Genomic DNA, 27,988 nt, shown 5'->3' on the forward strand with positions numbered 1-27,988 from the left:
TGCTGCAACTTAGACGGCGTCCGCGCGCATTGGTGTCGTTCGAGCGCTCCTACTTGCTTGATTGCGTTTAAACTGAGTATTTAGGCACGGGTTAAGTTTGTAAATTCCGTGGTCAATATTCGCTAATAGCGTGCCCCTGATGGCCTTCAGAGGGTGGGCTTGGTTGACGAAATATGCTAGATGCTTTTTCTGAAAGCAAGCTTTGAAGATTTTTTTTAAGAAATACTTTCATACGTGCTAGGCAGTGCCTATTGCAGGCCCGCAACTCTTTAAAAACTGGACGACCTATCACATCTTTTATCAAATTACAATCAATTAAGATGACTGAATTATAGGTGACAAATTTCTGTGCTAGATTAGGTGCACAAAATACATGTTCGCAGCCCTACGTCTAAAAAGCAGGCGAATAGAAAGCACAGCGTCAAATTTGGAATAGATGCCATGGATGGAGCTTCTTGTGAGGGTAGAAAAAACGAGAAAATTGTTCACTTTTGATGCACTTATAGAGGCAGTCAGAATTGCACTGATTGCTGAATTGTCACAATTGCTCAAATTGTTAGAAGCGGGAATAAAGCCAGTAAATGTTTTACTTTTTTTGCAGACCTCTTCGCTAGTGCCACGCCCAAGATAATTTGTTCTCATGTAAAAGAAAAAGTAGAGATGCCTTCACTGTTTGTACATGGAGAGGTAAGATTCTTGTGCGTTCTGATTAATGCTACATGTTCTGAACGTTGTACTTTAAGAACTGTTTTTCACACTGGCTCACTACCCTATAAAGAATTTGATTCTTAGGTGAGCTCAGGCTTTCGTAAGTGCCAATTTCGAGCTGTAGTCTTACACTTCACCTTGATTCGGGAATTTGCTGTATGCTGGAAAAATATCTTATCTTTATCATACCAAATTATTGGAATGTATGGGTTGTATGGTTCGAGTTCAGTGTAATGTCAATTACACGCCATTTCAAAGCATACACACTACAGATTCTTCATATATGGTGCTACCAGAACAGCACGAACATCATTTTATGAGAAGTAATATTTGCTCTTAATACAGGACGAGAGGGTGCCGCTGACGTCCAACGTGGTATACACTAGCCCCAGCCTAGAGCAAGCCTAGTTCCTGAACCTCCACGTGAATGACCGAAAAATTTTCTGTGTCAGTAATGACGAAGAAGGAGTGACGGCACTGATGAGTTGATTTTTTTTATTTTCAACATTGTCTACGGCCGCAAGGCCTTTAACAACCACCGTGATAGAGCGGCTTTTTCTTGGCGTGAGTTAGGCGTTTATCAAAGAAGTTGTTCAGGCAGTACGACACTGAAAATTTTAGTGTCACAACGCCTGAACAACTTTTTCCAGTGTGGTCTTGGTAGATGAACAAATATTGTTAATTGTGTAAGTTATTTTGCTTAAATATAGCTGGACCATTCCATGCCCAATGGGTCAGCCACTTTGGTGAACATCTGAAATGTATTTGAAAAAAAAATGTGCTGACTCACTGCGTTGAAAACAGTGAACTGCTGGAATATTTCAGTTTGAAAAAAGTTTTGTTCATGTGGCTGGCTTATAACTTCCTGGCATAATGCCGTCTGTGTGCAGTTTGTGGAAAATTTTGTTTTAAAACTACCGATTATTTTTTCTAAAGCAAATTCGGTCTACCTGTTAGGTAAATGTGCTTCTGTAAGGTATTTGAAGCTCAATAATATTAGTGCAATTTTTTCGCCACAGTTGCTTCCATGAATGAAGCCAAAACGTGTTATGTTTGCATTTTTTATTGCAATATTACACTTTGTATGAATATCTGAGCAGTCAATAATTACTTCACAGAAAGTATATTTGAGGAAAAAATATCTTAAGACCTCTCAAGCTGCTGAAATACATGAAAAAGTATCACGAATTTCACAAAATCGTGATTTTTTTCCGTATTGAGATGCAAATTGCTTCATGTTGTGATACAATGAAAACTCATCATTAAAGTAAACTGTAAGAAAATGAAATTCTTTCTATAATAAAAATCTTATCGCAAAAAGGACAGGAAAAAGCGCTGTCAACTGAATTTTATTGAAGGGGCTACGAGCGTTTTTATACTGAGCACAAGAACAGGGCTCATCTGCAACAACACATGTGTGACCATGACAAAATAATTTTAACCGAGAAAAAAAATACTCTTTTTCAGAAAAGATAAGTGAAGGTGTACTGATTCATTGATTCTTGGCCTCCCTGATAAAAAGTTTTAAAATCTCTCATTCTTTCTGCTTGCTTTTTTTAAAAAACCGTGTTTTATGAAACCGAGGACTGCACTTACATTTTTTACGGTGTCCGGCCATGAGACTACTATAGCCATTCTTAACATTGAAAGCATGCTGTCTTGCTGAATCATTGAAGCATTGCCCAGTTTGTCTTATGTTTACTTTTCCACATGTTAGCGGTATCTCATACACATTAGATTGGCATTCAGTAAACCTATTCTAGTGACGAATGGTGCAATATTTACTATTCCTGTTACTGTAAGTACATGCACTTTTGAAAGCTTGCAAGGGGTGGAAAACAACAATGCCATATCTGGTGGCTCTTTTCCTAAAATTGCGAGACACCTTATGTACTCAGTACCATGTAACATGCAAAGGTCATTAGTCACTCTGTTTTTTTTTTGTCCTGTTTCCTTTAACTTTTCTTTCTGCAGGAGGGTTTCGCAAACGAGTGTGATGATGCTGTTGGGGTATTGGCTGGTGTTATCAGCCCAGGAGGGCTAAGAATGTTCTGCCTTTTGATAGTGGGCATTCAAAATTAAAAAAAGAGGAATTGATACCACATGTATTCAGGCCACCCTTCAGAAGTCATGTTAACACAAGGGTGAGGTCAGGCTTAAAAACCAGATTAAAAGACTAAAAGATGTTGGATATACCAACAGAATCATCACACCCGTTTGCGAAACCCTGCTGCAGAAAGTAAAGTTAAAGAAGACAGGACCAACAAAAAACAATGACCAAAACCTTTGCATGTTATACCACATCACGTGTTTCACAATTAAAAAAATAGCTAGAAGATATGATATTAACGTGTTGTTTTCCACCCCTTGCAAGCTTTCAAAAGTGTGTGTACTAAACGGCAACAGGAATAGTCAATCTTGCACCATTCGTCACGAGAATAGGTTTACTTAATGCCAATTTAACGTTTGTAGAAGTATTTTTTATGAGATAAACCAATGATCAGTGCATCACTACACATTCACTCATCCTTTCCGGGAGGGAGTATTCTTTTCGCAGTTAAGATTATTTTGTAGTGGTAACACGTGTCGTCGCGCATGAGCACGGTTCTTATACTTCGTATAAAAGCGCTCGTAGCACACTCATTCAATTCAGGTGACAGTCGGTGCTCTTTCCTGTCCTTTCTGTCTTTTCCTGAAGTTGTCGCGCTGTGACTAGCGCACAACCACGATGAACCAACTCGCCCAGAATAAACTCTTGTTACGCAACACGTAGACCGAGTTTTGTATGGAAAGAAGAAGCGATGCTTTTAAAATAAAATTTTTCACATACAACACCTTGACGGCATTCCAGGAAGTTCAGAAGGCAGCCACATGACCAAACATTTTTCCTCTCCTAAATATTCCAGAAGTTCACTATTTTCAATGCAGCACGAGTTTTCTTTTATACATTTGAGATGGTTGCCAAAATGGCTGGGACATTTGGCATAAAATGACCCAGCTGTGTCAATAGCCATCATTATGCATTACCCTTTTTGTTTTTGTGTGTCCGACTCAGTTTTGTGTTTGTTTCTAGCTTATTTTGTTTTTGATCATTGTACTGGTTTTTAAAGTATTCGCTAAAGTTATATGTGCGAAAATCCATATATGTTTGCATGTACATCATTTCTCATAATCAAATATTATACATCCAGGAATACAAAGCATAAACTACTGTGATTGTATGCATTTGAAAACACTATCCATATATATTTTTGTGTGCATCACTTCTTGGAAACGATTGTGTAAATGAAGGCGTATATAGTGAAATCATGGTGATTGTATATATTTGAAAGAATTATAAGTATATATTTGCCTGTATTTCATTCCCATTAACCGATTGTGTACATGAAGGAGTAGTAAACTGAAACCACTAGGATTGTAGGTACTTGAAAGAATTATAGGGATATATTAGCGTGTATTTCATTTGTAGTCTCTATGTACTTGAAGCAGTATACTAAACTGAACCAGCGTAATTGTACGTTTCAAAGAATTGTCAATAAAGTGAAACTGAAAAAATATAATAAACATTTGAGGTGTTGTGTGTGTAGTGTACGTATACGTCAGCATGTTGCACATCTGGTGAAAAAGTTGTGCGGTAGAAGAAAAGTTTATAAGTTTTAATTGCATATAAATAAATGCAATATGCTAGGGCAGCAAGGCTTAAGTTTTCTGTAACGCGCATTATGCATATACTGTCAAGTATATATAGATCCAGCAGAAGTTCATACACGATTGTACGTGTTTATATTTTTGCCCACACGCAATGAATGGACCTCGACAGGTGGCGCACCATTGATAATCAGAACCACTTTCTTCAAGTAGTGTGTAATCGGTACATTCTGATATCTATTAGTGCAGTCTAAAAGAATACTGGCACCCCTGCCATGGGCACTCAACACACTTGTGCACCCTTCTCGCACCCTTCTCAAAGGGTGCTAAAAAAGTGAAGGACATCAAAGGCACCCTTCCTTAAGGGTGTTTTTGTAACACCCTACAGTTTTTTACATGTACGCCCTATTCTAAGGGGCATGAAAAAGCACCCTTTTTGAGAGGTGCTGAATTAACACCCTCAGGGTGTCGTCCATGGGACAAGCTCATTTACACCCATCAGGGTGTAAAAAGTTTTACTGTGCAGGGCTTCGAGTTTCACGCTGCCCTAGTTTTTTAAGCTCGGATATTGTTCTGTGGCCTACAAGTAATAATCTTGATGAACCAGGCCACGTTTCCTTGATTGTTTGCTTTGCTATTAAAAACTATTAGGAGACTCGTCGCTTCAGTATAGGATAACTCGGGGGGGGGGGTGATAATGAGTATCGAAAAATAACTTTCAAGAAAGAAAGGCATGAGAGGATGAAAAGAACAGGGGATAGGAGAAGAACACATAAATATAGAAGTAGAATTTTCTGGCTTCGTTGCATTCGCACACGAGTACAAAGTTTCCAAGGCTAGCATCGATGAATTCGGCTCTCCTGACACGGTAGCCGATCAAGTGTTTATCGGAAGAGTAGCACTGCGTTCCTGTAAAAAGTATAAAAATTGATAGAGAGAAAGACAAAAAAAGAACCAGAAAATAAGCTGAGAAACAAGAAGAAAATGCTGGAAATAAAGAGAACTAGAGAGAATTAAATCTCAGCATATTCATTAAACTATTACCAAGGGGCGGAAAACGTATGACCGGCTAAGATGAAGTCTCTTGAAGATAAGGTAGGCAAAAAGCATGAGCAAAGGGCCAGCAGTCTCAATGCTTCATCAATTATCACAAACAGTCCTGCACTGCCGATTTCAACAGTTTTATTTTGTTTTTCGCATCTTTGACATCTAACAATTACGTTACTTTGCCTAATGAAATTACGATTGATGCACCTCCTTTTTTAGATGTTTGTGTTACAAACATTGTACCGCGTAATATTGAATCTGAATACATAGTTCGAATATTAGAGAGCATACTTCAACTTTTTGCTTTATGAACAGAGTTCGCGAACACAATGTTATTTTGATAGACTTATGATACAAGAAGTATAAGCTAAGATTTTTTAACAAGTTTCACTGTTTTATTCAGAATATAAACTGCCATAACATATACAGTATACATGACAAAAGCCCGGCGTACTCAGAAATTGTCAGTAAGTTTTTCAATGCTATAATGACACACTCTCACTAAGTAGAAGAAGAGTAAATAGGAAGAATTTCAGAAAGTTGTGAATAACGAAACATTTATAAAAAAACATTGGCCTCTTATCTGCATGGTAATCTGTAAATGTCGTCGGAAGACGATAGTCTTGCGTCTTGAGAGAATTAACAAAACATATATTTGATGTTCTGTGCAAGAAAATCGGTGAATGGTATTCCGGAGGCGCTGTGTTAGATTGCCTCGAGCGTGCAGCGGAGGCCAACGAGTGCATCAAGTGACGTCACACGTAACACATAAGCACCATCTGGCAGTTATCTTGGAAAACGAAGCGCGTGGCTCTGAGACGGGTGTGCGCGCCCGTCTTAAAGGTGATGAGGTGTAAAACGGAAGATGGTGGTAGATGCCACCACGATCTCGTCTTAGGAACGCGTTAGAAAAACTCGCCTTTTCGTGCAAGCGTTGCATGGTCAGCGTAGCGTGATAAGCGCTATGGTCCTTAGAAAGACTTATGTATGGCTTTTCTTGCAAAAGACGCACATTCAGAATATATACGTGTTGTTCTGGTGCCCCAGACGTGCTCAATAACTGATTTTTCTTTGACAATCACATAAGTATGAACGCTAAATCTTGAGCAAGATTGGTGGGCGCTGCGGATGTGCTCGGCCGTTTCAAGTATCCGGGGCCGCTAAGAGTAGACAAACGGATAATGGTACACACAGACAGACAGACAGACCAAAATTTTTGCGTCGAAGGTCTTCAAGAAAGACTATCGTCTTAACAAAACAATCTGAGTAACGAATTATACAGCAAAAAATATTTAATTGAGCGTTTCGCGAGAATCCAAAACGGCAGTGCTAAAGCATTCAGAGAATTGACTAATCTAACGAAAGGGAAATATAAGTTTGCGGAACGAGATAAGCATACTTGATGAAGAGTTGTGTTGTTTGGATATAGCTTATGCTTCTAATAAATACTTTGTTATTTTGGTTAACCTTTTGGTAATACACCTGAGTGTTACAATGCATTGAATACACTATCACTCATTTATCAAACTCTCTCTTTTTTACCCACTTTTTTCACAAACAGTGACATTAATCAATCATTTAAAATTCATATTTTTGCAGGTAACGGCAGAAATAAATCTGTCTCGAATAAACGGTTGCGCCCTAAATATCTAATCTATTGTCTCATCTTGCTAAGCTAAAAATTGACCTGAAAGGTCGAAATTAAGCCGAGGCTTGAATAATAGACATAATTATTAATCGAATGAGAGTTTCAAACAACTGACCATTTTTCGTGTTTTCAGTATTTTCAATAATATTTCAAGGAATCGTCGATTGCAAGCTTGAATATTTTTTTTACTAAACGCAACCTCGTATCGGTTAGCCAGTACGGTTTTCTGAAGAAAAAACGGATGACTATACTGTTACTGCATACGTGATTTGTGTATGAGCCTCTGAAAACCGGGGAACGACGAGTAAAAATAGCTAAAAGAGATGTGAAAGATGACTACATGCTACGTTCGCAGTGCGCTCACGGCCACCTTGCTAGCTTCACTTATACCATAGATGGTATTACGTGTGTGAAAAGACAACGTTGGTAAGAGCCTCGTCTATACATATTAATAATGGCATGCGTGTCATGTGAAAATATGATTGCATGCAGGCTCATGATGTGTTCGTGGTGGTATCGCTAGCTTCACATATACAAAATTTGGTATAACCTGACTTGAATGGAAGACAAAGGAGAATGACACGTCCAAATCATAGATCAAGACGTGCGTATCATGTAAGAATATGACTACGTGTGACAGTCATAGCTTGCTCACGGCCGTTGCGCAAGCTTCATATATACCTCATTTGGTATGTGACGTGAATATACGACGTTGTTAAATGGCTTGTGCAAACATAATAATTATGATACGCGTGTCATGTAAAATATGAGTAGAAGGCAGGCTCATAGGACGCTCAGAGTCGTTTCGAAAGTTTCGCATGTACCAAATTTGGCATTACGGGACGTGTATGGATCAGAAACACAAATGCCAAGCTCAAACATGATATTCATAATATGAAAGTGATGTACGGCATAATTTACGGGGCATAAATACGCGGCATAATTCAGTGGCTAAGGTACTCGGCTGCTGACCCGCAGGTCGCGGGATCGAATCCCGGCTGCGGCGGCTGCATTTCCGATGGAGGCTGAATTGTTGTGGGCCCGTGTGCTCAGATTAGGGTGCACGTTAAAGAACCCCAGGTGGTTGAAATTTCCGGAGCCCTTCACTACGGCGTCTTTTATATTCATATGGTTGTTTTGAGACGTTAAACCCAACATATCAATCAATCAATGAATTTTATTGTGACATATCTACATTCCTCATTCTTGCTTAATATATGACTGATTGCTTGTGTACGTGGGATCTGCCAATTTTTTCTCGCACCAAACAGCCGTGGAAATTTTGGCAAAACAATAAATGCTTATTTGAGGTCATTTTATACGAGGTAAAACAGATTCAATAATTTACTGATCTTAGCTAAAAAAAGAAAGTTGGCTAATAACAGTTAATAATTTATTTCGCTCTAATATAAACAATAGGAAAAAATACAGGTTGTTTGTGCACACTATTATACAACAATGCGGCTTTTCTAAAGCACACGGGTCCTTCGAAATCCTCGTTCTCGTTGGCTGGGACACTTTGTAATATAACACACCAGTAGTGTGACTATCTTTACTCAATTCCTTCGGATACCCGTTCACCTTGTCATTTCTGCCACCAATCCTACGGCTCATCAGAGGCTCGCGACTAACCCTACGCCCCACCAAGCTTTTTATAGGGAATGACTACCTGCTCTATAATGACTGTTCTAATTTGTAACAATATTGTGAGAACGCCTTGCACCCTTTATGATGGTGATTGGGGAAATTGATATATATAGGCATGGCCCCCAATTAGCGGTAATAAGATGTTTTCCCTTTTCATACATTCGCAGTTTCCAACAAGATACATCGGAGTCTCGTGGCAACGAAAAAAACGTGTTTTCAAGCACGCCGTGCCGAAGCCCCCGATGCTCTGAATTGCATATTTTGTGTGTCATTGTTGTTTCTGCCTGATTAAACACGAAAATTGACCCGCAACGACCATTGACGAAGTGAACTCTCGCAATGAAGGACATTTCAAGAACATTTCAAGTCGCAGCATGATATCAGATTGACATTACTTATTACCAACATATTTAATGTGATCCTATAGCATCACACGATGACATCATTACTCGATATAGTTGCTTGATCAAAGGTAAGTCATACACAGAGGCGGGGCGTTAAAAGCTAATGAGCTATAAGCTGATAATGCCTTAATTGTAGGGGCATTGCAAAGGAAAAATGAGGAAACTTTTCCTATTATAGTGCGACAGGTAGAGTACATTATGTACATTGACGTAAAAGAGAACACGGCTATTTTTTGGACTATGTTGTACTTTGGGTACTGTGAGCTTTTGCACCATCAACGAAGCGAATTATATGCTTCAGCTGACTTGTCATTTGGTAGGCAAATGCATGTGTATGGCGATGCAGCATTAGGTATTGTGATTGTGTTCTTCGGCCAGTCCATGTCTCTGTGTAAGTGCTTCATGATACTTCCGGTTAAGAGTCCGAATCAATAAACAAACTTATTTATATATAGGAAACTACAATGCCAAAAAGTGCTAGTTAAAAAAAATTCATAAATTACAAAAACTTATGCATGTATGCCACATCATGGAAAGAAATAAAGGTCCAATGGTGATTTAAGAAAATTACAGGACTGTAACATGATTTGAGAAACACCATTCCAGTTGCCATCTGTGTGCGAGAAAAAATTTTGCGAAACTTTTTGCTAAAAAACACTGCTAAAATTAGTTTTGCTAAAATTAGCTAGAAGAAATTGTTTTCTTTGTGGCATGTTCAGATATCATGCTAAAGAGGCATGCATAAATAACAACCAGAGCAATGGGAGGAGAAAGCACCACACCAGGATTATTGGCGACCCATGGTAGTCGCACTTGTCCTGCAGTAGGGCTTAGTCACGCTTATCAAAATGATGATATATGGCAAACGTCAAGTCTCGTACGTTTCCTAAGAAGTGTGATGCGATCACGTTCTATTCAAGTCATCTGTGAGTCCAATTCATGTAAGGCCTAATGAACAACATTCAATTTCTTTAAGATCACTAAACCAGGACACAGAAGAGAAAACTTCAAGACAAATGAGTTTCGATCAACTTCAACTCCTGTTTATTTCCTCTGCACGGCATTGGGCGAACAATTAATGAACGCCAACTACTTGCAAATACCAAACTGGCAGGTACCTGAAAAACATGAACATATTTTGTTATTTTTCTTCTTTTCTTGCTAACATAGTAAAAGTACAACAAATACTTTTCCCCAGCATACTTTTTTGCACCATTGTGCTGGCCACATGTGCTCGTCTCGCGGAGTCTTCGCTTGACAGTTCCTTCCGAGTACGCACAGCTACGTCCGACGCTACCACTACTCTCTCGATTCTCATGTTATGACCCCGGCTCATTGGGTTCGGCCTGCGACTTTTCTGTGAACTCCACTCTACGTTCCTCACGCTTCAAACCGGGATCTTAAAGTCGCATCAGCTAACAGGCCGCCGTCATGAATTTTACTGCTGCGAGGGCCAATAGATTCAAGGCGGTAGGAAAATTGGGTGGGGCATGTTGTACAAAATGTCAAATATTGTTTGCATTGCAAAGCCCTTTTTTTCAATAATATATTGCTCATTTATTGAGGGTACTAGTGAATAAATTTGCAATAAGATACTGATACTCGTTTTGATTATAAATGTGAGAAATGAATGGGATTCTTTGTTTTGTTTCATGGTTACGTATCTACAATGATGTAGAAATACACGGGCGCACAAGGTAGAAGGAGAAATCGCTTGACAAGAAAGGCGCCCAACTTACAACTGAACTTTTAGAAAACATTCATTGTACGAGAACACAAACTCGCACGCGCAACCAACTATCACTTCAAGGTGCCATTCTTCTCCCCAAACAACAAGAAAAAAAGAAAACAAGAAGGTATGTTTCTCTACTTCAACAGCTCAAAATGGACAACTCTTCTTTACTTATTGTGCTACCGAAGGAACACTAATACATGTGCTTGCGTTCGCCCTAATCTGTTCTGCTTCAATAATTTCTCTGGTCAATCTTTGATTATAATTGCCCAGAATCTTCGTGCTGTCAAACTGTGAATTGCACCCACCATCTCTGGAGTGCATTGACAAGTTCGTGCCACCTGCGAGAACCTTCAAGGAGGTCCCATGTTCTTGGAGTCGATCATTTAAACCATGACCCATCTGGCCGATGTACACTTTTCCGCAGCTCAAGGGTATTATTTTTACAACCACTGAAGCACACAGTAAAAATAGCGTGGCATGTTTTTTAGTTTTTTTTTGGGGTGGGGGGTGGTACCTTGAAGTGATAGTTGGTTGCGCCTGCGCATTTGTGTTATCGTGCAATGAATGTTCTCCAGAAAAAGTTGAGTTGTCTGCTGAGCGTCTTTCCTGTCAAGTGACTTTTGCTTCTACCTTGTGCGCTAATTCATTTCCACATTATTTTGTACCAACTGGCCCAGCGTTCAACATTATTGAACTTCAATGTTTCCACATTTGAGGACGATGAAAAACATTCATTTGGAGAGGTTAGGCACAGGAAGATTAGGGAGTGGTATTTATGGGGTTGCCCCTTACACACAACGTGGGATCCTCCTTAACGTAAACCGTTGGCGTCGGCCGCACCTTGAGCATGCTAATGCAAGGAGCGTTGGGCTATTAGATGAGGTTTGAGGTTTTTCGGTACACCCACACTGAGTAGAAAGTATCACAGGATGTTTCCTCACAGTTCGGACATTGCTTGTGCAAGTGGGATGGAAGTGTTTTAGGTTTTTCGGGCACGACGCAGATTTGGTGTAAAGTCGGAGGGGGATTCGCTCCTTTGCTTTTGTGAAGCACTTTCAGTGCTTCGAACTGTTGTCAGGGTCGGATAGGTTATATTTCGTGGCATACTTCATTGTGTGAGCTGAAGTGCTTTCGAGGTCCGGGTCATTCAAGATAAGGACGATGCCTGGAGAGTGAGTGCGCTAGCAGCAGCATAGGCGTCCTCCTTACATCGAGGCCAGTGTGAGCCGTAGGTCAAACAATCGTTCGGCGCACGGGGGCACCTAAGTAGTCACTATTTTGCAGAATATTGTAGGCCAAGTACGGGAGGTAGCCCTGTTCAGAACTGCAGCTGGCACCCGTTCAGTCCTGATCTGCGGTGGCTAGTGCAATCTTAATATTCTCCGCGTGCATGACGTTATGTGCACGGATTGTGAGTTGATCTACTGCGGTGTTGTGGCGGACGACCGTGACCATGTACCAACTTCCGTGGTTTGGGCTTGAAGCGTCCACGTCAAAAACTCTGAATTGGTGCCCATAATGGTGAGACAAGGCATCTTTTTTCCCGCGCGATGCGGCACCCACATTGGATGTTTCAGGGCAAGTTAGGCGGAAGAGGGCCCGCTTGTAGAGACTATTTTCAATCTTCAAGAATGTACACACGCGCTTCAGCTATTCCGACAATGTCGGGGACAGCCTGGTATGTTGGTTTTTGATGTGTGCATCTGGCAACCCGTTAAAATTATTGGCCATTGGAGTGAACAGAAGGTGCTGGTTGGAGGTGTCAGTGGAAGGTCGACGCCGCGCTTGTAGATTTTGCGGAGAAGGTCTTCAAGTGCAGTCTCCTCGAATAGGCATAGTGCATTTATGAAGCCAATTACAGAACTCCGCGCTTTTTTTTCAATGTGGCGGACGATCTGGCCCCCTGCTCTTCCAGCTTACGCAACGTGGCCAATTTTGTGTCGGCTTCGATTAACTCTGATGTCATCGCGATTCGATTACCGATGCGATGACCGATGCGATGACCGAATGGCCGAATTGAATCGCGTGAAGTTCCGATTGGCAAGGGTCCCCGCAATGAACAGTGGAGTTAAAGGGACCCTGAAACGGCTTTGCCAATTCTGTACAAACAAATTGAGCTGGTACGTCAATCGTAACGATCATTTAAAAACAGATTTGAGGTCTGTGCGCAAAGTGTGTATTTATTACAAAGCTCCGAAGCGGCGAATTGCGGCGGATCACTGCTGATGACTGCAGATCGCTGCTTTTCAGCCAAATGCGTTTTCATTCGCCCATTCATAGAGCGGCATGCTATGGCCACTTGACATTCTCGTAGCTCCTGATCTTATTGGCTTTGATGGGCAGTAGAATTCGCCGAAGTAAGGTTGACTAGAAGAGAGGCGGCACCTGTCTGAACAGATATATGAACCACACCACTATCTGCATTGCACAGCGTGCCGTGACAACTGCGCGGCACACTGTGCGATTGCCTTCCAGACTGCGCATATTCTGTACACGTGCGAGCTTCGATGTCTAAAGAGATAAAAGCTCGAATTGTCGACTGTGCTCGTGACAGCTCAGTAATGGCCAGTGACGTCAGCGTGCCTCGCGTGTTGAGAAGGCCAGGTAGAGATGAGAAGGAGGATATGATAGAAGGGTTCGTTCTTAGTACAAAGCATGTCACAAAACTTGGGGTGCAAATGGCTTGATAGTGCTCTAGCGTATAAGGTGAGAAAACGTAAATAAAAAACGTTGAAGGGCTTCTTCAACGAGTGGTTGCGTTGACAGTGCTCCAAAGCCAGCACTCATCAGGACGGAGACGCCTCAACATCTGAGACGAAGCAGTTGTCATTTTTCTGTTTGAAATGTTGTCATGGCGTTTTAGGGTACCGGTCGGCTCATGCCTTGAAACGCGCGAGTTGTTGGGCTATGATGATGGGGAGGGAATGTGTCATTTTAGCAATGGCGGCATTTGCGGCCACTGAAGTTTCGGTTTCAACAACTAACAGCCTGTCCATCCACACAAAGAGCCACAGATGGTGCTTAACCAAAAATAAAGCTTAAAGGGACAGAAGAAAGCTGAATATTTGTGCGTATTAGTATAAAGTAAAGTTTTATTATTTCGAGAACACTATGCGACCCGACGTATAGTAAGCGAGAAAACGCATGAAAAGCAAAATGCGGATCGAGATAATCGACATCAACATTTATGCTGCGCCGTAACGTCTAAATAAATAAAGCATCTATGAGTTGAAGGCATCAGATATATTCGTCTGAAGTTTAAAGGCAGCCAATGATGCTTTATTAGATAAAAATGACGAACACAGTCACTTCTTGGTAACTCAGACTTGCCAAAAACGCGTACCGAAAATATTATCGATCCAATGTTGCGATTACACAAAAGCTACACCTAAATTTTTCGGCGCCGCGCGCAGCTATATTGGTGTGATATTTAGAAATACCTCTGTATTCTTGATTTTTCCGCTAGCATTCAACCTATAATAGTGAAATATATAGTGTTAGAGTCTCGGAGTGCAGATTGCTAGCCTAATGGTGTCATCAATTGGCAAATTCGAAGTGACCGACAAACTCTGCACCGCAGCACTCCACTCTTGCGGAAGGCAACAGAAGAGAATCAGCCCATCGAAAAGATACGCTCCCTCTGGAGCAAATGGCAAGGTCTGAATGAAACGCGATGCGCGCGTTTCTCTTCTTGCTTAAGTGGGCACGCTGGGCGCAGCGACGCAACGCCATAGCAAAACATGACCTCCAACGTGAGGCAGAACTGACACGAGGAGCGTAATTTGGCGCACTCTTAGTTAGCCCCGTTTCAAGGCACGTGGTGCTTGCGACTTCTGGTCGAATCTACCAATTTTTGTGGAGCAGAAAATGTTGCTCAGTGGAGTGAATCTCGCGAAAAAGCTGCTCCAGATCTGCCAATGAACATACAGGGAGCACTCTGAATCTGCCAGTGGAATAAACTTGCTCTGCATGGAGTAAAAAAAAAGCACTACAAGAAGCGCTCTGCACCTGCCAATGAATGACGCCATAAAGCAATTTGATGTTTCTGTTTTCTTTCCCTTTAAGATAGGTACGTCATACATGTGTAGCCCATGAACATTGCTATTAGAAAACAAATTGGCCTCGTATCTGCATATTATTCTCCAAATGTCGCCGAAAGATAATAGTCTTGCATCTGAAGAGAGTGAACAAAACATTTATTTGGTGATCTGCGCAAGAAAATCAGTAAATAGTGGTCTAGAGGCGCTGAGTTGGAGTGCCTCTAGCGTGCAGCGGAGGCGAACGAGCGCATCAACTCACGTCACACGTGAGACATTAGCGCAACCTGGAAATTATCTTGGATAACAAAGCGCGTGGCTCTAATTAAGGCAGGCGTGCACGCCCGTCTCAGAGGTGATAAGGTGAAGAACGCAGGGAGGCGGGTACGTGCCACGACCATGTCATCTTGGCAAAGCGTTGGAAACACTTGCCTTTTCGTGCAAGCATTGCATAGTTAGCGCAGTGTGATAACTGCAATGGTCCTTAGAATTAGTTATGTATGCCTTATCTAGTAAAAGACGCACATACATAATATATACATGTTGTTATGGTGCCTCAGATATGCGCGTATAATGCTTTTAAGTTGACAATCGCACAAGTATGAACGCTGAATCTTGAGCAACATCGGTGGGCGCTGCGGATGGGGTCGACCGTTTGAAGTAGCGTTGAGGGTGGACAAACAGACAAACTGAGAGACAGACAAAAATTTTTCTGTCGAAGGTTCCCAACAAAGACTATCATATTTAAAAAGATATGACGAAGATTCAATTGTCCGCCGCCGGCTGCTAGCACAACCCCAGAAAACTTTATTAGGCATGCGCTTTCCCCTCACTACACGCTTCTCTTAAAACCTCCCAGCTACACAGTCGGCCAGCATGTGCTCAAGACGCTGTGCCCTTTCACCCTGTATGCATATGCTCGGTTCCCGCTCCCCTTATTCCACTTTTTTCACGACCCGGCAAGCTGTGCTCGGCCCACGCTTCCCAATTATACCGACTCCATAATTCCGAGTTTCAACTCCAATGCATAAAGTACGACGTCATCTCTCAAATTCCTGACCATGACCAGTCCACTTAGGCTCGATGCATGTGTTTTGAGTTTCATGCAGAAACGTCCACCACGTAAGGTAATATTTGCACGCAATAAAGAAAAGCACAGAGAAAATACGCAAAGAATTACGGTGGGCCCTGCTTGCCGAGATGCTCCTCAATCATTCGAGCAAAGCAGGCAAGGTGAAGAAAAACCTATACATAAAAATCCAGCCAGTTTGCAGGCAAATCCTTTTTTCCATTCAATCATATTATTAAACATCTATTCTTGTTCTAGCGTACCAACGAATTCACTCTTTTCCTCGCGTATTTTAACGTCCAATGATGGTAGATCATTTCAAAAGGCATATTATTCCAACGACTTCTGTTATGCAATATGAGCATTGTTGCACCCGTATTGGTGAACCGTTCTGTATTTTTGCAATATTTAAAATGTATGTTTAAATTTCTAATGCTTCTGTCTTCACGAGCCGGAAACAGGGTCTAAATATGATTTGCAGAGCATTGCGTGTAGTTTGGGGTCTCCAACTGTGTGTGTACCCATTTGGATTAGAATTTGTTCAGCTATGTTGTAATGAACTTGGGCAGATGGCAAGGTGTTGCTTGTGGACACAATGGCGCAATATTAGAGGTACCATCTTTTCTGTGAACAACGTCAATCAATAGAATCATTAAAATTTATGAGCCACTCGAGCAGTCATTGAATAGCTTCCTACGCAGCATTTCTTTTCAATTTTCTCACTTAGAGCTACGCACTACGATATAGACCAACGTCTTTGCGTGAATTAAGTTTCTTTGAGAGCAACGTGGGCTAACCAAAGACGTCGACTACATTGGTTCACAAATGGTTCTTTATGGTAGTTGATAAGGTCGGCACTCGCGTTTTTGAACGAGCTTCAACTACATTGGAAAAATACCAGCCGGTTTCCGAACGTTGGTGTGGATTTTGATCGTAGTAGTTAGTCATTGTGGCATAATAACGGGCCCCTATTTACATGACTAATCCTTGCTGTTAACCTTTTTGAAAAGTCTTTCTAAGATTCAGTAAGCTGATGTGAAATTATATGGTGAACAAATCAACCACTTGGAATTGTTCACCTGATATTTCATTCTCGGAAACAGTACCGAGTACATTCGTGGCTCGGCGGTAGGCGGCCTGACTGGCCCCACAATCGCTGGGCGCGACAGTTTCGAGTAAACGTGCTGCGTGGCACATATGATGGACAGCAAACCAGACTACCAGCAACGGGTCCGCCGTCTTTAGCGCGCTGTAGGTTTACCCAAAAATCTAACTTACCAACTGGCCCAGCTCCCAAGCTGTTTCTCAGCAATCTCCGGCTGACAAGGAACCCGCGACCTTGTGTACCACAACGACATGGGACAGTGACGTGGAGCTGCGACGTACGATTGCGCGACTACGCGTGTGCCTTGGCAGCGTCAAGCTATGCGCTGTTTTGCGCAATCATGCCAGAAATGGGGACCATCTCTTCCTTTTCACACGTTAACACTTCACATCGCCTCAAATCCACCTCACTCAAGGAGCGTAGAGGGTTCGTTTTACCCTCCTACAGCCCTCGCACCAACTGGGCTGATTTGCTTTGACACTGCTTCCCCACCACCGTGCCACATACCAAAATGCACGGCCATGGGCTGATTTGCTTGATTGCTTGATTGATTGAAAGGTTTATTGGGCTATATACAATCTTTTTTTACTGGTTGCTATCAGCACTATATTACGAAACGAGGTTTGAGCATTGTTTGTTTCATTGCTTCTGTGGCCGCCGAAAGAGGCCGCAGGGTGCGTAAGTGCGATCGTAGTGAAAGCGACCCACCCAATCGAAGAAAATAAAAATAAATAGTGTCAAACACGAAGACTTGCACGTGACGTAACTTATTTCCTTCAGACATCACTTTCTGCTCAGCTTCGACCCCTCGCGGAATGAGAAAAGAAAGAAGGTGATGACACCTTGGGGCCAGATTCAGGGGGCATTAGACTCACGCCATTGGATAATTTCTAGGAAACGTCGTGCAGCAGTCTTCTCAAAGACCCACTAATTGCGCAATTTACAAGTTGTCATGGCCGCCATGGTTTCACGTCTCTGCCATGTCATGATGAGTGCGTTAAGAAGAGCCTACCAGTACTCAGTATTCAGCAGGTGCCGTTTTGTGACGCAGTTTTGCTCAATGATGTAAATTTCTGGTGGAACGCCTTCTTAGCCTAGTAGAACGTGGTGTTCGATATTTCATAAACTTCAAAACTTCACGTATTCGTTTTGTTTGCATCTCTGTCAGTTTTTGGTGACAAGCAATGGTAAATTCCAGCCCGCAACCACTGATGCCGACGCCTCAACTGATGAAAAAGAAGCTCTTTGGGGCTTTGCATCAATACAAACATTGCAATCTTTTTTTATGCACATGAAAACACCTCCAAACCTTCATAAAAGGCGGTTTTACAAAGAATGCGTGGACATTACTGGTAAACTACCCGAAGAACTACAGAAATGTTTTACAAAACCGGTTAGCGCAGTGGGCAAGCAAAAATGCTAAAGAAATATAGCGACTACTACTGTACCAATAAATAATTGCCTATTTTTATGTATTATTGTTGTGCCAGATATTCCATAGACAAATCGTAAAACGAGAGTTTGCAATGCCCGCATTATCTGAGAGTGGTGTAGAAGGTTGGAATATTTTCATAAAACCGAGATTAACAACCATCCAATCAAGTTACGAACCATTCAAAAGAGGCTGCATTACGCAGCAAGGTACGTAGTGGCAGGGAAATACGCTAACAGATATTTTTCCTACTTTAGGAATGTATATACTACGGTACCCACGGTAGGAGATTCTATACTTTTTGCGTTCCTTTTTTGCTGCTTTGCTGTCATCAACCAGCACCGCGCTTGCGCCAACTCAGTACGAGATCCTATTGTAGCTTCACTATGCGAAAAGTGTGTTGTGAGCTCTAAAGTACGAAAGTTCCCAAAAAGACCATTTGTATTGCATAGCAAGGCTGAAAATAAAAATATCCGTATGTGGATGCATCTTAAGACAATATTTTCTGCGGATATGTTTTGAAAACTCTTCCATCACAATTAGCCACGTGGCACATTCACTGTAAGTAATTAGGAAACGTCAATCGTCGGAATATGACACTTTTCGGGCCGGTTCAAGCTCTAAAAGATTACAAGTACTTGTGTCATTACACGTGGTGAAATAGTGGTGAAAACACTGATGTCTCGAAAAATATTTTGAAATGATGCGCAAGGCTTCATAAACAGCTTAATACTTTTCTCTGTATGTTTTCATTCACACTTTCTTGCATGATGAATCAAGCTGATGGTGAAATGCTTTTCTATTGCTTGCTCATCTCAAGCTATATGAGGCAAGTTAACGAGAGAATTTCAGGCTTGTCACTCATATGAACGATAATACAAAATATACGTTACCTTCGTTTGGACCACAGGGGCAAGCGCCGAAGTAAATAGTAGTTAGAGCCCACTCTGCACAATGTTCACCACGTTTGGATAGTGGTTTACATCGTTTACGTTTGCGGCCGTAATCGAGGCAACATGTTCCTTCTTCGCAGATGGAACGCTTGGAGCATTGTTCGTTCTTGAGCCTCAGCTATAGTGATGACGAAAGAAAAATGACGCAGAAGCACAGTAAGAAAGATCTACGCTCGCGTTTGTTTCCTACAATACAACGCTCGTTAAATGAAAAGTTAACAAACGCACAAAATATTGTCTATCAAACAGATGTGTTCCTTCATTGCTTTACAATTTTCAACTATATGTCCAGTATGATGGTGATAAAACAAATGAATGAAGCTCGTTTGCTGCTGATAGGTGCCGTACCCACAACGTTAGGAATGCACTGTCTTTAAAGTGTCATCAGGGCTGCATGGGCAGCCGCGATAGAGGGCAGCTTTCAGGATACCTTATCTGGCTAGGTCGTCGCCCAGTGATCAGTACCGTAAACCAGCAAACAATTAGGCGCTATGAAACACATTAGTGGGCTCGTGCACCTCGAGTTCACGGTGTTATTTAAGTCTGCAAAGCGCAACGTAGAAAGTATAAAGAAGCTTGAATAATGTGTAAATCTATAAGAAACGAACAATACAGAATGAAAAAAATTATATATTATAGCTGTTATAGGCACCAGCAAACGACATAAATCTGTTGTATATGGTCAAACATGAAGACGCGCACAGTTACATTGCCGCTTTGCAAGAGAGCAGAACATATTTATGGCTATCTTATTCACACTCAACTTTAGGAATGCTTATATTTAACAACACTATAGTAATTAGGTAGTACAGGTAGTGCTATGCACGGGCAGTATGACAAATATGTAAGATGTCATCCGAGTCAACATCAGATACTTGCCATGAAGGGGTTAGAGTTTCTAGGCGAGAGAAAGATGGAACTTAATGCATCCAAGGATGTGACCGTTACAATTACAACTTTTACTATATGTTGGCTAACAATACAAAATTTGCAATGTGTCAATTGCAATGAGCAAATACGGGACTTGAACAAGATCTATGAATGGTATAAAATGAAGGAGCAATTACTATACTGCTGCAGTAAAAGTGAGAGGAAATCTCTGCAATGCCAAAAAAGAACAGTCCTTTCCCCGTCGGGAAATGGTAAAAGTAAAGCGTTTCATCCAAATCAATGACCTGCAGTATCATTTTTCTCTTTTTATTTCTTAAGCCAAAGCGCCTTAACACTTTTCTTTTCACATGCGAAGAACTGAGCTACTAAGCAGCGAAACACTTGTGTGGCTACAAGTCTCAGCCATGGCCACATATTCAACTTCAGGCAGCATAAAAATCATTCGAATGGACGAGTGACATCTATAAAATATCCGATTGTCATGTCTGACATGGCTCGCCCCCAACAAGTCTGCAATCAAGGCAGCATTATTCAGTTGAAAACGGCATATATGATCATAAGTGTGAACGACACACTTCAAAGGACAACTTTACGAGGATTACATTTGGTACGCTCCCAGTCGACACGTTTTATTGTAGACTATACCACTGTCCCTGCCAAGATTGGTAGCGTATAAAAACTCCGCTTAAAGTGTTTGTAGGACGCTGTGGGATTATGAGAATTGATGTGTGAGGAACATTGCGCTTGCTCCATGAGGCTTATCTCTCTAATTTGAGTGAATTCCCTCTTTACCTTTCTTTGTCACACAAGAGTGTACCAGTGGCCAAAGTTTTTACAATTACATCGCATTTCGGTATTATTGTTCACTATTGCGCATACCCTATATTTTTTAAAATATAATTCAGAAACGAAAGTTGGTGCTCAATTGCTAAGCGATGTTCGAAAATTTTGACTTCTTTCGTCCACGCAAGCTTCAATAGGCACTTGCGACAATAACTGATCATGCAAGATATGTAGGTACACTAAAAAGTGAAGAGCGCGATGCGACTCCACCACATTGGGATTTCGTGTGGCTTGGAACGACACTGGAGCTTGAATTGCGCGCTTCAGTATCATTGGGTGCGGGAACGTTTGTAACTGCCAAATGTCTGCAGATTAGCAACTGGCTCTTGTTTGTTCTGGAGGTCAATCAAGATGACTTGCAGTTTGGCCAGAGGAGGGTTTTTTGTTTGCAGAATTGTGATGAGCCTTGCGACGTCTCGAATGACTAATGTGCTGCGTCGCAGGACTTTTATGTTCAGCGCAGGAAGTCAGTCTCGACCAGGGCTTAAAAGCATAAACTATTTAAAAGCATAAACAACAGACAGGGGTAAAAAACACCCTTTGCACCCTATACCCGGGGAGAACAGTGCTGCCATAGAGAGCCGCGGCCCGTCGTAATTTATTGCGCCATGAGTTGGCTTCATGTCATTGTCTTGCTGGCAGCGACAAGGCTTCCCAGGGCTATCCTCTCCTCCTTCATTGACCGTGGTGTGTGCAAACCAAATCGGTCACCGGTGTTAATACATCTTCGAATAAAGACCACTGGTCTTTGATATGACTCAATGGCTGTGTTAGCAAATACTTGCTGCTCATAAAACGAAAAACATTTACAACATCCCTTCGCTACAGGGTCATTCTTTCAACAGGGTTATTACCTTCGGTATGTTGAGATCCTGAAATAAAGACGCTGGGGCAAATTCACGTGGTTTATTGCAAATAGCCCGAACAGCCTTTTTTTGCATAACGTAGTGCCTCTCTATATTGTTTTGAGAAGTTGTTTGTCACGCTTGGTAACAATAGCTTAAGTTGAGCCAATTTTAAATTAAGAACTTGATAGAGCTAGGACGGTAGTTCAAACAATAAAAACTTTCTGTGATTTGCAAAAAATTTTTGTAAGAATATCAGTATGGCTACACCACGTCATAACCTGATTGAGAAAAACGTTTTATACTTTTAGAAAATTGAGAAGCTTGATTTTCGCCTATATTTAGGACAAAATTGTCTAAAATTTCACGCGTATTTTTTTACTGCGAAACAACACCACTTTGGTGTTTGTAGCATTAATGGTGACGCGTACGTTAACATACACTGAGTGTATTTATTCAAAACCTAATTCGCTTTTGCGATCAATTCAGCTTGACTCCTAGATTAAAATGATAACGTAGTATCGCCGGCGTAGGCCGCAGAGTGTGTGTTGTCATCAATGCTTACAAAGTCATTATTAAAGATAACGAAGACCATTGCCCCAAAATATTTCTCTGGAACACAGCGACAACAACGGAAATAACTTGTTATTTAACGCTATTGATCTGGATGAGCTGCTGTCTATTATCTAAATAAGGCCTCAATATATCTAAAGCAATGTCATCTATACCACAATGATCTTAATTTATTAGCAGCTCATGATTTATTAGGTTAAAAGCGTTTGAAAAAATCAACAAACGCTCTCTTTGTGTACAAGCGTTGTTCAAAATTGTTTAGAATTCTTTTTCGTTCAAGCAGAACAAGCTGCGTTGATTTATCTATACGAAAGCGATACTGATGTTTATTTATCAGACTATGTTTATGCAGAATTTCAGAAAATCTTTATGCGCGGTAACAGCGCACAAACTCATGGGATGAAGAGAAGAGACACAAACAAGCGCTGACTCTTAAGGGAAGATTTGTTGAAATATACAGACTATTTGAACACATAGGATAAACATACAGAACATGCTTAGAGGGGCCAGCGAAGGGGCCGTGACGAGGGACTCTTCATCCCGTGAGTTTGTGTGCTGTTACCCCCCATAGTGTATCACCAACTAGCCTATCAGTCTTGTTTCAGATATTCTAATAAATATTATTTTTACTAGACCCATTGAAAAAAATTAGGAAGAATAGATACAGTTCTTTGATTATATAGCGTAGTATTGCCATCTTATTGATAAAGTGCAACTACAATCGCAATCTGCTTTCTTTGCGGGAACGTGTCAGAGAACAGACAGATATTGTATATATGTGCAAGTAGCGTTAGTGATAACTCTAAAACAAGCTTCACGGGCTTCATTTTATTATTATCCTCATCACAAAAGTTGCAATCGCTTAGTTCGGAAAAAAATGCAAAAACATATTTGCATCGGTTGATGGATGTAGAAGGGTTTCACTCAATGAAACAGCATGTATCTTCATTGCCATTTCTAAGAAAAAGGTTAGAAGAGTAATCAATTCAAAGAGTTGCCGTTTTGTCTTCGGGTATTTTAACTCTATGTAAACTGACACTCATTCATGCACTTGGAATAGACTCTCTGTTTAACATGGAGTTAAGTAAACGCCAGGTTTTATTGCTTGCATGGCCCAAGATGCAAATGCTTTCTTGTAATATGCTGTTTTGCCAGCGAGTAGTTCCGTAGTAAGGCCATTTCGAAATGACTTCAAAAGTTTGAGATCATTGGGATTCCATGACGCGATGACTTTCTGAAATATCTTTGCCTTTCTCTCAATTATCTTCGCAAAGAGTTCACTTCTCACCCACGGTTTACAAACCCTTGCCATGACAAAAACCTTGCAACAGGAAAAAAAGCGTTTATCGTAGTATGGAACAAATGTTTCCAGAAAAAACAGCATAAGTGCCACCAGCATTTGTAGTGGCAAAAACTTCATTCCATAACTCTTGTCGCAAGTTGTTGCAAGAACTTAAGTCTGTCTTCCGTAATAATCTGCCAGAAACAGACATGCTCGGGGTGTTTTTAGACTTTCGTTTAAGAAATATAGATACAGACACATAATTACTTAAGCTATGAGGTATAGTGCCACCATTATCTATAGTTGTCCTATGATTACTAACGAAGAAGTCATGGCATGTTTATGTATCACACGTCACTCTTGTTAGCTTGTTCATAACATTGATGGAACGGCAATTTTTTAAAGCAGATTGAAATCATGTATCGAACTAGTCAGTGAACATTTTCAGTCAGAAATTACCACCGCAATTCAATTTGTACTTAGGTTGAACAACGGTTGAACAACGTGCTTTAAACATTTAAAAAAAAAAACAAAAAGTCTTGCAAATGACCTCGAGGTCTGTAGACAACGCAATAAACTGTACGTGCATGTAAAACTGACAGAATTTTGTAGTCTTCACTAACAGTAAAATTCATCAACCTACTTTGCATCAAATAAGTCGCACACATGTGAGCTGACCCCACCACCACGTAATATTTTTGGGAATTTCGTGAAGCGCCTGTATTCTGGTGGACGCCAAGGTATCGAAGTCATTGTACCATGTTTCAGAAAGCATTAACAACTGGGCATGAAAGTTCAGGCTAATGAACAGGGTGTCAAGTTCATCGTTTCTGTTTTTCCAAGATTGGCAATTCACGTGTACGTAGCTACGAACACATTATCGGGAAGGTTCCATGAGAATTACGTATTGTGACAAAGCAGCCACGTTAGCAGCAATATTCGCTTTCACTCTCAAAAAAACAATCTTGGCCCCATCTGCAGCAAACCTTATCATGTGCTCTCGCTCATCTTCGCCCCTTCGCACAAATATCTTTTCAGCCCGGCGTTATGCAAAACAAAGGTTATTTTGTCGCACCCAGTCTTTCGCCACTTTTTGAAGCATCTGATTTTGCGCTGTGGCCTCGTCGTGGCGTTCTCATGTCTGAGGTACTTGGCTGCCGACCCGCAAGCCACGGTATCGAGTCTTGGCTGCGGTGGCTGCATTTTCACTGGACACGAAAATGCTGTAGATCCGTGTGCTCACAATTGGGTGCACGTTAGAGAACTTCAGGTGGTCGAAATTTCCGCAGCCCCCCACTACGGCGATAATGATGATGAATCAACATTTATTGGGCCAAACTTTGTTGGTAGGGCACGCAGGCACCAAACGGCGTGGTTCCGTGGTTGCGGGAACCGTATGTATTCGGCAGCTGCTGGCCCCTGTCCATCGTCAGCGCACGCTGAGTAGGTAGGGTGGGGCTGGATAACAAGGTCTCTCACTACGACGTCTCTCACAATCGTATGATCTTTGCGACGTTACACCCCACATATCATCAAATATCTCGCGCAGTCAAGATTTTCAGGCATGAAAAGCCTTTTTTGGCTTTCAGCCAAAGCCTTTCTGCAGTATTCAGTATGATACCGATTATCCAGTATAATACCGAGTATGATATCGAGTTCAACAAACTATCAGCGTTAATGATAGCTTGTCGAATGTCACTAACGCGCTTAGAGACGGTATTTAAATCAAACCGAGAACGTGAACAACGAGAGTCATACCTTATCCACCGATTCAACACTCTTGATTAAGGAATAAATGAGAATCCGGGTACACTTGCAGCAATTAAATCATTAGAAAACAATAACGGAAATAATGAAAAAGTAACTGTGTGCACGGCACTGCAGCTGCCAAGGGCACTACACAACTTAAAATAATTCCAAGTGTAACTACTCTTCCTGATTGCAGCTGTCGTCTGTTTATGTTTTTAACTCACTATCCAATCAATCTGCAAATCATGACAGGCACAAAAGCACCCTGTGCACAGTCGGGAGGCCCCTACTGCACGTGTAATCCAGAAGGGGGCAAGAATTGCCATTGCACCCGCTTGCCAGCCTTTGCGGCAATACGCGGCGCCCCTCTTTCTACGACAAGATGTCGACGAGGCAATGAGTAGTTAAAGGCCTAAACTTCTTAAAAAAAGCTTTTTCCCCAACACCGAACCGCCAGAGCCTGGAGGCGCTGTCTGGTCGGAAACAATGCGTCAGCGAAAGGAAGGATACACAGACCGCAGACATCCTAAAGGTGGAATGAAGAAAAGGGAGAGAAATAGAGGGGGAAGGGGAAGAAAGAGTAAAAGAGGGCACCGGGGGGAGTGCACCTTATATTCTCTTTTTTTCTCTTTTTTTCTTTTCTTCTTTTTCTTGTCTTCTTCTTTTTCTTTCCTTCTTTTTTTTCTTTCGTTTTTTCCCTTCTTCCCTCTCCCCCCTCTCATTTACGATTGTATAAAGCTGAGTCCCAACAAACTATACCCTCAATCCTGATGAAGGCCAGACTTTAGGCCGAAATGTCGAAGTAAACTACGTTGTGACCGCTGACGGAAGATCTACTTGACTACTTGCAATGCTACGGCCACTCAACCGCCATGCATAGGTATATATATATATATATATATATATATATATATATATATATATATATATATATATATATATATATATAAGGGAAAGAAGTGTATACCTAAGGGCTCGTTTTTCCGTGTTTTAACACAATATTAATGAGATATGACAGACAGTAATGCCAAGGAATGTACAGGGGAAGTTATTAGAACCAATGGAATGTAAATAAGAAGAAAGAAGAAAGAAGAAAGAAAAGTGGATGAAAAAATTACCAACTGTGAGCAGGAATCGAACCTACGAATTCCTGCTCACAGTTGGTAATTTTTTCATCCACTTTTCTTTCTTCTTTCTTCTTATTTACATTCCATTGGTTCTAATAACTTCCCCTGTACATTCCTTGGCATTACTGTCTGTCATATATATATATATATATATATATATATATATAAATATATATATATATATATATATATATATATATATATATATATATATATATATATATATATATATATATATATATATATATATAGTCTAGTAGATCCTCCATGAGCGGTCACAACGTGATTTATTTCGACGTTTTGGCCTAGAGTCTGGCCTTCATCAGGATTAAAGGTACAGTTTGTTAGTGCTCAGTTTTATACAATCTCAAATCAGAGAGAAAAAAGGAGGAAAAAGACCGAAAAAAAGAAAAAAAGAAGAAAAGGAAAAGAAGAGAAAAAAGAAAAAAGAAAAAAAAGAGAAAAAGAATATAAGGTGGACTTACCTCGGGCGCCCCCCCTTCCACTCTTCCTTCCACTTCCCCCTCCATCTCTCTCTCTCTCTTTCTCACCTTCACCTTTCTGATGTCAGCGGTCTGTGTATGCTTCTTTTCACTAACGCATTTTTCCCGACCAGGCGGCGCCTCCTGGCTCTGGCGGTTCGTTGTGGGGCAAAAAAGGGCTCCCGACCATGCATTCGACAAACTATCAGTAACGCTCTTAGAGACGGGACTTAAATCAAATCGAGAACGTGAACAACGAGAGTCATACCTTATTCACTGATTTAACACCCTCGATAGAGGAATAAATTAGAATCCTGGTACACTTGCAGCAATTAAAGCCTTAGAAAACAATAATGGCAGTAATGAAAATAGTAACTGAGTTCACAGCACTGCAGCTGCGAAGGGCACTGGACAACTCAAAACAATTCCAAGTGTTACTACTCTTCCTAAGTACAGCTGTCGTCTGTTTTCTGTTTTATTTTACTACCCAATCAATTGTGCCATGCATGACATGCCAAACAGCAATCCTGTGCACAGCCGGGAGGCCCCTACTGCACGCGTAATCCAGAAGCGGGCAAGGAATTTGCATTGCGCCCGCTTACCACCCTCTGCCGCAATTCGCGGCACCCCTCTTTCTACGACGAAGTGTTGACAGGGCTCCGAGTAGTTACAGGCTTACAACTTCCTAAAAGAGCTCTTTTTTTTTGCCCCACACCGAACCGCCAGTGCCAAGAGGCGCCGTCTGGTCGGGAAGAATGCGTTA

At 41.3% G+C, this 27,988-nt stretch overlaps 1 protein-coding gene across 1 annotated transcript in view; it reads right to left on the reverse strand.

The window, feature by feature from the left end:
* Positions 1-10,123: 10,123 nt before the first annotated feature.
* Positions 10,124-27,988, reverse strand: part of LOC142765422 (uncharacterized) — a 48,881-nt gene continuing 31,016 nt past the window's right edge. Inside the window, exons 7-8 of the mRNA XM_075866411.1 lie at positions 19,374-19,551; positions 10,124-10,220 (exon numbers count right to left, since the gene is read on the reverse strand). Of these exons, the coding sequence (XP_075722526.1) occupies positions 10,192-10,220; positions 19,374-19,551 (207 nt within the window). The 3' untranslated portion in view covers positions 10,124-10,191. The remainder of the gene's footprint in view (positions 10,221-19,373; positions 19,552-27,988) is intronic.

This window comes from Rhipicephalus microplus, chromosome 6, assembly GCF_043290135.1.
Source record: "Rhipicephalus microplus isolate Deutch F79 chromosome 6, USDA_Rmic, whole genome shotgun sequence".
NCBI lineage: Eukaryota > Metazoa > Arthropoda > Arachnida > Ixodida > Ixodidae > Rhipicephalus > Rhipicephalus microplus.